General features: G+C 37.5%; 1 protein-coding gene across 1 annotated transcript in view; it reads left to right on the top strand.

Moving 5' to 3' along the window:
- The window catches only part of SYT10 (synaptotagmin 10), a 64,674-nt gene that overhangs the window by 42,820 nt on the left and 8,807 nt on the right, over positions 1-13,047 (top strand). The window contains exon 4 of the mRNA XM_008140549.3: positions 12,384-12,504. Coding sequence (XP_008138771.1) covers positions 12,384-12,504 — 121 coding nt within the window. The remainder of the gene's footprint in view (positions 1-12,383; positions 12,505-13,047) is intronic.

Below are 13,047 nucleotides of genomic sequence, written 5' to 3' on the forward strand. Positions count from 1 at the left end.
GAGGAGAATGACATTCGGATATGTATTCTCTTCAGATCTTCGTCTGTGAGATTACCCCGGGCTGGTATGTCCTTCACCTGAGGTAGTTCTTCTCAGAGTAGACTTTTCTCTTGAATCCAGGTAACTGTCCCCTCCCTCGCCCTTTCAGGCTTAGGGGTCCTTACAGCCTCTCCTGTCACCAGCCTCAGGACACTTGCATCAACTCTTGTCGTTTCCTACTCCCTGCTCACATCTCAGTAAGTGGTCCCTTGGTTAGGCCCCATGGAGTTACTCTAATTTGTGCACGCCTTCTGCTTCCTCCTGGATCCCTGACTAATACCCTGAAGAAAGAAAAATATTCCTGATTACAATCAGGTTAATTTCCTTTAACCACCTAGGACGGTGCCATGTACCTATGATTCTCTGTGTGTTCATTAACTTGGGAGACACCAAATTAATTCCTTAAAATCTTGATATTAAGACAAGTCTTTTCTTCCACCATAGAAAGAGAGAAGGAACCATGACCATTGCTAAAACCTTCTAATCTTCATGACACAGAAAATTTCAAAGGAACTCCTTAAACTGGAATGTCACATTTCATCAAAATTTTAAAAAGCTAGAGTTCCTGTCACTTAAACTCTAGGTTTCAGTCAAGAATAATACATTATTTATTTAGAACAATCTGGAAAAAAATAATTTTATGTTAATTTTATAGGTTTCAAAACACAGATTTACCTATTCAATGTCTTACTTTAGAAATTTAAAATTAAAATTTCAGTGTTACTTCTAAAATGATATACCTGACCCTGCTTTTTAAGTAGAATCTACTGAATAATTTAACCTTTTCTTAATAGTGGTGATCTTTAGCACCAGTAACCATTACAATACATTTTACAGGCAGGCTTTTATTTCTATTGATTGCTCTTCTATTACACTATTTTATCTCCACTATAAAGGTACATGCTTCCTGCATTCTTTACATCTCCAATTTGTTGCTTTCGGATTGTATAATAAAACACCTAAGTTGGGAGACTGTGTATAAATAAAATAAATAAATCTTAAACAATGCCCTGAGATATTGTTCTCAGAATAAAGTGCATGAGACTTATAACAGGTCAGGAGTGTTTTCATATTAACTTAAAAGTTCATCGGTGTGAGCTAAGTAGAATTTTTGAGAAGTGTTATGTCTAGATCATATGAGCATATTATTATAGAATTGGTAGAGTTCAAGTGTGATCATTCCATTTTATAGTTTAAAAAATCACTTAAATTCACTCAGATGATTAAAAAAACCTAAGCTTTAAATCTTTAACTCTTAGTTCAGTGTTATTTGCCTTGACTTATATCAAAGTATTACCATGCTAAAAAGAATTGGAAAGAATTGACTATTTTTAACATGAAAGTTCAACTTTTGGCTTACAGAATTGAAATCGCAGAATACTTATATAGTGTAAATTAAATAAAATGTTGATGATACAACAAAATATATATACATCATCTTTACAACTTACAATCTTACAAAATCCATCTTGTTAACAATTTTTATCTAAATTCATGGAGAATTAAGCAATAATTCTGAGCATCATTCAAACAAGCAGTTGGTATCAGTGTTACTTCAGGAAATTTGTAGGCAATGTTTTTCTCTTAAATGCAATTAATGAAAACCGTATATTTGGGATATAATTTAACTGGATCATTTGCATCTTGTGGTATTTTACAGCTTGGAGGTTGTAAGAGATAAGGAGAAGCTTTTTAGCCCCAGAGTGTTTTAGTAATATATGATCTGTTGCAAGTTTTAGGAGTTTAGTATATTTCTAAAGGTACTGTTGAGTTACCCTATCTCTCTTGCATGTAACTAGTTTAGTCATTAATTATTAACATGCTATTATACAGTGAAAAAGAATATGCAGTTCAATTATAAGTGTGAATGTTCAAAATATTCTCCTCTGTAATAGACTGCATTAAACAGATTCCTGTAAATCAGGTCACTGATTTTCTAATTTCTAAACATTTTTCATCTGCTAGCTTTGACATCTAAGACCATGAAAACAATTTTGTTTGCTTCTCTGACTAGTAACATTTGAAGCACTATTTCCATTAGGGAGGGTGCAGAGGGAAAGAGAAACTCCAGGAAGTGAAGCGGGTGTTCTTTAACTAGAATCCTGGCTCTGCTGCCTTCTCTCTCTCTCACTTGGGTAAGCTGCTTAGCATTTCTCAACTTGTTACTTCATCCATTAAAAAAATAGGTTTATAATAATATCAAACCCATAGGAATATTTTGAAATAAAATGAGATAATAGCCCTAACCGGTTTGGCTCAGTGGATAGAGCGTCGGCCTGCGGACTCAAAGGTCCCAGGTTCGATTCCGGTCAAGGGCATGTACCTTGGTTGCGGGCACATACCCAGTAGGGAGTGTGCAGGAGGCAGCTGATCAATGTTTCTCTCTCATCGATGTTTCTAGCTCTCTATCCCTCTCCCTTCCTCTCTGTAAAAAATCAATAAAATATATTTTAAAAAATGAGATAATAAATGTGAAGTTTTTGTAAAATTTAAAGTTGCCAAGTGTCATAATCTTGCACATAAAGAAAACAACTATTCCAATTTCTTTCATGTCTTGAATGCTTCACCCTAATATTTAAATTTTTTAAAAGTATACCCTTGTGTATTTTTTTAATGAGTGAGAGATACTTATTCTGTACTCTTTAACTCAATCTTGAAATTGAATAAAATGCAACAGTGTTGTAAAAGATTATACCATGGCATATATTGCATGAGGTCTTTCCATAAACTAAGTAAACCAAAGATCTTACTGACCGAACATCAATTATATTGATGTTTTCAGGGGTGCTTTTAATTTTTTAAAACTGTGCACAATCCCATACCCCATAGTAAGTAAAGGGATGCTTTACAAATGTTGTAGGCACCTATAAATACCAATCTACAGAAGAGCATAGATAACAAAAGCAGAAAATTGTGCCAAATAGATTGCTATCATACCAAGTAGACTGCAAATGTTTTAACTTGTGACCTAGTTATATGGAGAAAAGCAATTGTTATAGCTTGCTCATCCAGAGAAAATAATGGCTAAGTAAACATTTTGTAATAGAGGCTTGCTACCTGCTCTGTCCACTTGTAGAACAAGCGTGTGTTTTTTGTTTGTTTTTTAGAAGAAGCATTTTAAATTCATCAATTCAACCAACTTCTGTTTAGTTTTTCTATTTACCACCCACTCTCCTGGATGTTACAGGACATAAAATGTCCCCATTCTCTGAGTCCTACTTTGTAAGAGAGGAGACATGTAATAACAAAGGAAATATATAATATGCCCAATGAATGCAAGTGCTTTAAGAAACATGAGGCAGAGTAGGGGATAGGATGTGGCGATAGGGCAGGGACACTCTAGATAAGGTGGTCAGATAAGGCCTCTGATAAGAGTGATAGCAGATGAGATCAGAAAGGGGGCTGAGGGTCAGATTATTGAGAGGCCTTAGGCCAGGCATCCTCAAACTACGGCCCACGGGCCACATGCAGGTGTTTTTGCCGTTTTGTTTTTTTACTTCAAAATAAGATATGAGCAGTGTGCATAGGAATTTGTTCATAGTTTTTTTTAAACTATAGTCTGGCCCTCCAACGGTCTGAGGGACAGTGAACTGGCCCCCTGTTTAAAAAGTTTGAGGACCCCTGCCATGGAAAGAAGTTTGAATTTTATTCTGAGTGCCTCTGTAGATTATTCATGACTTTTGATCAGAAGTGAGCCATCGGCTCATTATCAATAAATCTCTGGCTACTATGTGAAGAATAGACTTTGGGGAGCAGGAATGAAGCCATGTGAACCAACTTAAGGTAGACTCGAGAATTGTGAAGTCAAGTTCATCCAGTCCAAGGTTATGTACAGCAATACTGACAGGGATTCCTTTCGTTAGGGATTTTGTAAAGGCACTTAAAAGCATCAAATGCTCCAAGGAGAGCTGTATACTAGTACAGTTTATTACGCTAGTTTCTATGCCCCTATCTATAAATAATGATTAAGGTTTGGGAATAAGCCTCTAGCCCCGCTCACCAAGAAGCTTAAGATATCTTTTATCCAGTATGATAAAGGGAAGAGTTCTCATCAAATTTGTGTCCTCTTCTTACGTCCTAGGTTGCTCTTGTCCCAGTGTCTGTATTGGGCTTTGCTTCAGGCCCCTCTTTGCTTCAAGCTTCTTATACCACAGGTAGTTATGAGACTTGATTTGCTAAATCCAAGGAAGGCTGTTTTAAGGCCTCAGCTCTAGCTCTACAACCTGAGCACATCGTGGCTGGTGGTAGCTTAGTCCACAGCTGTGTAGGATAGAATAAGAGCTAAACCATTTTGGCAGGCAGAGATATTTCCCACTTGCATTGGACCTGAAAATGGTTCTCCCACTGAGCAGCCACATGGCACGATTAAATAGCATCCCTGGCAACAATTGCTCTGAGTTGCGACTGTTAATCACTTAATGCTCCTTGGGGTTTGTAATTATCCCGTCTCTAACATTGCCATGTTCTCTGCCCTTTTCTGCCCTGAGTTCAGAAAATTTCACCTGGATTGTGTACCATGGCCAAGCACAATTCCTAAGAATATATGCTTAATACAAAGTGCATCTCTTCCTTCCTGCAGAAAAACAAGCAGGTCCTACTGAAGGGGACCTGGTAGCATTTTCTGTGTCTTCAAGTGGAGATGGCAGGAAAGAATCCATCATGGAAAACGTGATAGAAAACTCCAGGAATCTAACTAGGTTTTGTGAGAGAACCCTCCTTTGCCTCTTCCTGCCCCCACCCTCATTGATCACAATGAAATCTAATTTAATCAGAATCACCAGAAGAAGAAAGGGCAGGGAGGAAGTGCTGTGTGAAAACTGTAGTTCTTTGAAAGAAAAGGAGGGAAGCGGGCTAGAAAGTGAGGAAGGGTTATAATGTTAATTACATTTCCTAATTGTATATCAAGGTAGGAAGCATATCAAACAGCTTCCTCCTTCTCGTGTGCCTCTCAGACTCACTAGACAGCTTCTGCTGGTGGGTTGGAAGAGGTGGCCAGATGGTCAAAGACAAAAAGCAATGTATACACCTTAGGGATACATTTGGCTCCGAAATGCCAATGTGCTATGGAATTATAGCACACAGTATCCCAAATCACACTAGACCAGAGGGACCTGTGGAGAAATAAAGTTCAATAAAACTAGTCGATAAGTTTCCTCTAACTTTAGCTCCCCAAACCATAAATATATCTTTAAATGGCTCAGAACTGTTATGACTGTTAGTTTATTGTACTCTCAGGGCCACAATATACAGACATGCCCTTGCACAGTTCTCAGGGGTTCCACTCACAAAGCCCACAACACCCAAAAACAGTGTTGCAGTTTGCTCACTTGTCCCCTGCTTACTGAGTAGTCTTTACTCTTTGAGCAGCCATCCCTGCTGCCATTGAAGTCATGATCAGGCCTGATGCTTTTTCGATTTATTCATTCACTTCTTCATTCAATAAACTTTGTATTAAGCATCAACCTTATGCCAGTCACTGACCCCAGAAGAATTGTTTTAAACAAGAAAAAAAAATAGTAATGTTTTAATATCTACTATGTGTCAGGCAGCAAATGAAACCCATGACATACATTCTCTTTTTATATTAGCCCTTTTAAATCTAAATGCAACCTACCCAGGAAGTTGTTATTGGCTGTGGAAATGCATCTCATCCTGACTGCAGAGAAAATCAGGGTTGACCTGAATGAGTATTCTGAGGGGTCCTGGGAATACAGTCAGTGTGTTGCCATTTAAATTGTACTCTGGCATTGCCAGAGCCTGTGGTCTCTGTTTGCCTTCTGTTCCTTGTGGGACATTCCAACCCTCAAAGCCCCTTTATATGCATCTTCTCCTGTTTTTGATCCCCTTTACCTTTACTTATTCTTAAAGGTTCAGATTAAATGTCACGAACTTAATTACTCTGAAGTCCTCCGAGATCCTCATGGGAAGAATCGGGTACTTTTTATCTCTGTTCCTATAATTAAAACCCAAGAATTTCTCTAGAAATTACTTGCAACACTGGATCCAAAAAAAAAAAAAATAACAAAAACAAACAAAAACAAAAAAGCATGTACTGTAAAATTATGCAGACTTATGTGTTTCTGCTAGCTTGTTTCCTGATTAATTGCGTGACATCCTGAGAGGTTACATGACTTATTTAAATCACCTTATAAGGAGAAAAATTTTGTCTTGGTCATCAGTGTTCCCCCAATAACTAGAACATTGCCTGGCATTCTGGATGCTCTCAATAAATAAGAGTATGCTAATGAATGAAAACAATGTTTAGAGATTTACATGGCATTTGATATCGCTAGAGTGCAGAGTTTTGGAGTTGTGGAAACATCACGAGAAATTTTTAAGGTCAATGTAGAAAAACACATAGGGACCAGATTCTTAGGAACCACGTGTGTAATGTGGAGGAGGGTGGACTCTATATTTCAGGTTCTGTGTGTCTAACACATTTAAGAGATTAAAAAAACAATCCCCTTGAGATTTTTAGCACAGCCAGGAGACAATATAAATGACAATCACGTTCATTATCCTGTAAGGTCTTTCCTCATGAATCCCAACCAGATCAACCCTGATGCACTCTGCCTTAAGGAGTGCATTCTCCTCATCTAGCGTGTCATCTGGAAATCAGCATGATACCCATTTTGTATGACCATTTGTTCTTGAACTTGAAATCAAGTTATTAGCACCAGTTGATCCATTGTGGTCTTTCTTATGAGGCTCCACCAGTTCTATAGCAAACAGGGCCTGAAAATGCCTGTCCATACATTCCTGAACATGCCTGAACTATATGTGCTAATTAACCTTCATTTTGCCAGTGCTTAAAATGAAAAACTTTTAGAACTAAAGATAAATTAGTTCATCTCTTTGAGCACCCTCATGTTACACCAAAAAAGCTGAGATCAAGTGAGCTTAAGCATATTGCTCAAGGTTAAATGCCATAATCTTTTTTAGGCAAATGGGAGGTGTGCATCAGAGAGAAATAAAAATGTTAGGGTACTTTGAATCCAGTAGAACTTTCTGAGTCTGCATTTCACTCTAGCTTCATTTTATGAGCAGGTGGATGAAGGACTAAAGTAATTTGATGAAGAATCTCGTTTGCTCTCGTAACTCATTGTTTAACAGTGGGTGAAAAACCATCCGTTCTCTTGCCAACCAGGAAATGTAGAAGGCAGGCTGCATTTAGGGTGCTAAGTGGATGTGATGGCTGCTGTCACCTTGGCAACCAACTGCTTGTTTAATGGTGTGTGTGTGTGTTTTTCCAATAAGTCTTAATGATTTTTACTTTCTAATATATCACTGAATTCAAATCTTTCTTCAACCAGCATCTTCCCACACCTGTTTACTTCAATGCCCTCACTCTTCTATCTTTTTCCATTCTAACCTAGCTTTCTCAAAATAAAGAAACATTTTTCAAATTTTGTTACCATTCCTACTAACTATAGTTCTCACATACCACATTATTCCTCTTCTTCTCTCTAAATCCCATCTGTTTAATTTTTCGAACCCCAGTGTAATGATTATTCTCCTCCCAGAATACCTCCCTTGGCTATCACACCCTCGAGTATGGAGCTCTCAGTGTGCCTTCTCTAGGTCTCTTACACTCAATTGCTGTAGTTCGATCTTGCTATTAGTTCTGTTAGTCCTGAAATAGGATGTACAGTGCAACTACTTGTATATCAATTTGTTTTTCCAATGCTTTTTATTTTGGTGAGACAGTGCCTGGAACAAAACTACTTCATCACCGTGACTTCGTTTGTGAGGTTGACTATAGCCCATCACCCAGCTCTGTCTGTGGAGCCAGGGTGAAGAAATCAAATGTACAGGCCCTGACCCAGCCAGAAGACTGGGTCAGGGTGAATGTTCAACCAAATACATTAGCGTGTCTGAAATGAGAGAAAGTTCTTAGAATACTATATCCTAGACTTTATAGCCAGCTTTCAAATGATTATTTGCTCAAAGATAGCAGTGTTTTAAAATTTACTACGTAAAGTTCATATTTATATAGAATTACAGTAAATAAATTACTCATAAATAAACATTTCAGAAACTCAAAGCTTTTCATTGTAAGCCAAAATTACCACTTCAAACATTTTAAGGATTTTAGATAAAAATAACTGTAAAAAATAGTGTACATGTCTCTACCTTCTTGAACAGAACATTTAGGATATTTTCCCTTAGCTTGATGACTCAGAGTCATCATTTTGAATATTACTTTCTTTTCAAGTCTGTAAAAAACTCTTGTTTTTAAGTTGCTGAAGCATTAATGTTAGTTCCCCATGATACAAAATGACCTAGGTTGCTATCCTTTTCAGAATATTGGCTTCTTTTTTATATGTATGGCGTCTTTGCAGCTATCATTTATTTCTGTCTCCACTAGACCTAAAGGTATAAGTTTCCCCACCTCCCCATTTCGCATGAGTTTTGACCTGATATATATTGATATACTAAGTAAACATTTTTGTTAGAATTTTGTCTAAAAGAATAGTAAATTGGTGTTGAATAAGAAACGATATAGTCTCATTAAATAAGAGGCTTATTTACTGCATAACTTTTTATATTTATGCTGGTTGTTCAAACACCTTTCAACTTATTTCCTGGTTCTTTGCTAGGCGTCAGAGGGTTCATACTGTTGAGACTGAGTATGGCCTTATAAACCATAGTGGTCTGGAGCAGAGAGAGAAGAGGCAGCAATTAGAACTTGACCGTCTCCCTGGAATTGGGTCATCAACCAGGACAGACTTGGTGGTGGGCAATGGGGATCAGTGCACACCAGCTCAGAGCACTGTAGCTAAAATCCAGAATTCTGCTGCTACATCTGCTGGAGGACCTTTTTAAGGTCCCATAGCCATTTTTCTTCATTAAGTTCATTTTTCATGATTATCTCTTTTTGATCGCTTCCAAATTTTAAAAGTTGAAGAATAATGGCATTTACCTTAGAGAGCATTCTGCCCTTTTCAGTATGTAGGCAGTTCTAGTTCTTTCACAGCTATACTTCCTGAAGGATCATTTAGTCTACTGAAGAATGAATCTTTTGTGCAATTATCATGGCTGCATATTATAAATCAATTTTTACCACCCAGTTCATTCCAATTAAAAAAAAACACAAACTCCTGGCTACATGTAGTTTAAATATTTAAGTAGGTTTCTTATTACTGGACTAGGCATAAAGCCAGCTAGCTTGTTAATCGGAGCTGCTCAGAGATCATGCTTTTTGTTTTCCATATATTTGGACTAGTACTTTGGTCAACTCCTCACTTTAGACTCTGTGTTTACAAATACCTGTTAACAATGGTCAAAATTATGTTGTATCTGGATTCATAGGAAGGGTCTTTGAGAGATAGGACCAAACATGATGAACTTTTTTGTTTCAGCTAGTAAGCATGTCATCTACCCAGAGAAGTACAAAATTACTCCTTCTGATTATTTAATGTGTAAAAGTAAATCCATGTCAGTCAGACACATGAAAATGTTTTATTTACGAATCCCTTTGGATGCCTCTTCACACGTTTTTCAAGTTTGCATCTGGTGCACTTCCCATTGGAGTCCAAGCATTTCATCTCTGAGATCTTGTCTCCTATTTCATTCCTTGCTCCTCCATCACCACCGCTCACCCCCATGTTTCTTGGTGGAACTTGGTACCTTGCTCTACATTCATAATTTTTACCAGCTGACAACACAATATGCTGACTCTCATTGATAGTTCCTGGGAGGAGGAATACCCAATGCAGGAGGGGTATGGCTGCCGACAGGAAGCTTCAGCCCCTTGACTAAGCCTAAAGGAACATTTGGAAAAAGAGATAGAAAATGAAACAAGGAGAGACTCATCAGATAAAGACAGAATTCAGAATTATTTTATTTGCCCTTTGCAGACTACTCTCTTCCTTTTCAACGGATATCTTCAAGGGCAGAATCCTGCCACGTCTGTCTTGGTGTCTATAGCACCTACCATGGGCCCAGGAAGTAATACTCAGTACTTGCTTGGTGGTGAAAAGAATGAATCCTTGGCAGGAAGCTGTTTTCCCTGAGGCCTCCCCTATTAGGTCTTGCTCACTACTTTGGGTCTGCAACAATCCAATAGCACAGAGGAGACCCAGTTGGATATAACTTTTTAATAAAATACTTATTTTTAATAATTTTCTTAAAAAAATAATATTTGCTTCACCTTATTAATTTTTATTTATTTATCCAGTACTTGCAGAGCACCTGATATGTATAAGGCACTGCTCCATGCGATAGCAATACAGCAATGAATAGCATCTTTTACCACATGCCAGATACTGTTAAATAAGTTGGGGTTTGTTTAGAGCATGTTGATTAAAACCCTTGTGGCATGGGCATTTTCCTCAATTTAAAAATGAAGTTTCAGAGAGTCAAAGCTTACTAGTAATTAACTTTTGTAGGATCTCACAGCTGAGAAGCAGAAAATAGGAGTCAAAACCAAGTTTAACTGACTCAAAGTTTATTCTGTTTATTATTTGGCTTTACCACTTCTAGACCATGAATAAAGAAATGGCAATACATAAATCAGAACCTGATCTGTAAGAATATGTCCAATAAATGATAATAGCTTATCCTGAACAATTTTTGAGAGCCTAGTTCTTTGACCTAAATGCGTAGCAACCTATTTCCCACCAAATTAAATCCACCACAGATTGTCTTAACTAGGAATGATTTGATCAAATCCTGTAAATGACTTTTTGAGAAGCATCCTAAATGCGCATTGTTCACACTCATTTTCATTTGTCCACAATCTATGCGCCAATGACAGCAAATATATCTATATCAGGGCACTGTGGACAGTTTATAAATGAAACAAAGTAGGTCATTTTTTATCCAGGTTACTTAATAATCTTTTCATTCCTTCAAAAAAGTGCACTGAGAGCTAGCTATGCACCAGCCACTTCAGTAGGATGCAAAAATAAGACAGACAAGAACTCTGCTCTTATATATGGGAACCAGGGAAACAAAAAGTGAATTTCAAGGATAATTTCTGATGATGGTAACTTCTATGGGGGAAAAATGTGAGGGATCTGTGAGTAGGGTGAGTGTAAGATAGGAAGGGGGAAGGCCTCACGGGAGAGATGCTATTTGAGCTGAGTCCTGCATGGTGAAAAGGAGTCAGCCATGTGAAGATTTACAAAATAGAAAATTCAAGACCAAAAGCAAGAACAAAATTCATTTGTTTGAACAACAGAAAAAAAAGGCAAAAAGGCTTTTGTATCTGTATCAGAGTGAGCTGAGGGGAGAGGCAAGAGATAGAGTTAGAGAGAGAGGCATGGTCCAGATCACACAGGACCCTGTATGTACAACTTTGTAATGCATTGTCCAAACAAAGACATGTATAAGAATTAAATAGGATGTTCTTAATAATTATACCAGACAATAGGTAGAAAGCCAGAATTTCCCAGATACACCAGGATTTATAGTTATCCCACTTACATGCCAGGGTAAATAATTTTAATTTTATTACAGTATAGTCACGAACCTTTAGATGGTATTAAGTAGGAAAGTGAAATAATTTGATTTGTATTTCTAAATAACCTCATTGACCACTGTATGAAGGCTAACTCATGAAATGGGAGGTCAATTTTAGAGACTAATGAAATAGTCCTGGTAAGAGGTGATAATGGCTTGAATGGTAGTAATATAGTTGAAAAGAAACTCAGTAATTTGGGATACATTTTGTAGATAATGTAGATAAGACATGGGTTTGATGTAGGCATGAGGGAAAGCTAAGAATAAAAGTGCCTGCTGGGTTTTTGGCTCTAACCTCTGGATGAATTATGCTACTATTTGCTGATTGTGGAAAGACTGACAGAGGCATTGGTTTCAGAAGGTGATGGGGAATGAGTGGAATCAACAGTCTGGTTTTGATTCTATTAAGTTTGAGATTCTTGTTAAAAATACAAGTGGGGTCTGGCTGGCATGCCTCAGTGGTTGAGCTTCAACCTATGAACCAGGATTTCACGGTTCAATTCCTGGTCAGGGCACATTCCCAGGTTGCAGGCTAGATCCCCAATAGGAGGCGTGCAGGAGCATCCAATCAGTGATTCTCTCTCACCATTGATGTTTCTATCTCTCCCTTTTCTTCCTCTATGAAATCAATAAAAATATACTTTTCAAAACAGAAATACAAGTAGAGATGTTAAGTAAATATCTGAGATAGGATATATTCTCTTTTCTTTCTCCACGTGGAACAGCTTTCTCGCAATGTTATTTGTATCCTCAATAAAACAATTTAAAATGACATTCAAATATTCTATTAAAGTGATTTTTCACTTAACCCCTTCAGTTACATTTTGTATTCACTCTCTGGTGTTTGAAATTGCTAACATTACCAATTGCCTTTCTAGGAAAGCGTAGACCTGGGTGAAATCATGTTTTCCCTTTGTTATTTGCCAACTGCTGGACGTATGACATTGACGGTCATCAAGTGCAGAAATCTGAAGGCTATGGATATTACTGGCGCATCAGGTATGCACAAGAGTGGTTAGTGAGCCAAAGATACATTCCCGAATAAAATAGTCCATGTACCTACCCAAAAGTATGTGTGGCGATGGAATTAATGAGTTCATTTGTCTATATTAGGGTACTATAAAAGTGGACAAAGAGATTACCAACGAAAGTGCTCCAAATAACCTTTTTTATTTGCATTATCATCACAAAATTTTAAACGGTGTTACCAAATAGATTGACTTTGAACTTGGGTTTTTATTTTTATTTCTTCCTCTACTGATTAAATCTTTCTGAAAAGTATATGATTTACTGCCGAAACCGGGTTGGCTCAGTGGATAGAGCATCGGCCTTCAAACTGAAAGGTCCCAGGTTCGATTCCGGTCAAGGGCATGTACCTCGGTTGCGGGCACATCCCCAGTAGGAGGTGTGCAGGAAGCAGCCAATCGCTGTTTCTCTCTCATCGATGTTTCTAACTCTCTATCCCTCTTCCTTCCTCTCTGTAAAAAATCAATAAAATATATTTTAAAAAAAGAAAAGTATATGATTTACTATCCAATTCCC

The sequence above is a fragment of the Eptesicus fuscus genome, chromosome 7, assembly GCF_027574615.1.
Source record: "Eptesicus fuscus isolate TK198812 chromosome 7, DD_ASM_mEF_20220401, whole genome shotgun sequence".
NCBI classification, from domain to species: domain Eukaryota; kingdom Metazoa; phylum Chordata; class Mammalia; order Chiroptera; family Vespertilionidae; genus Eptesicus; species Eptesicus fuscus.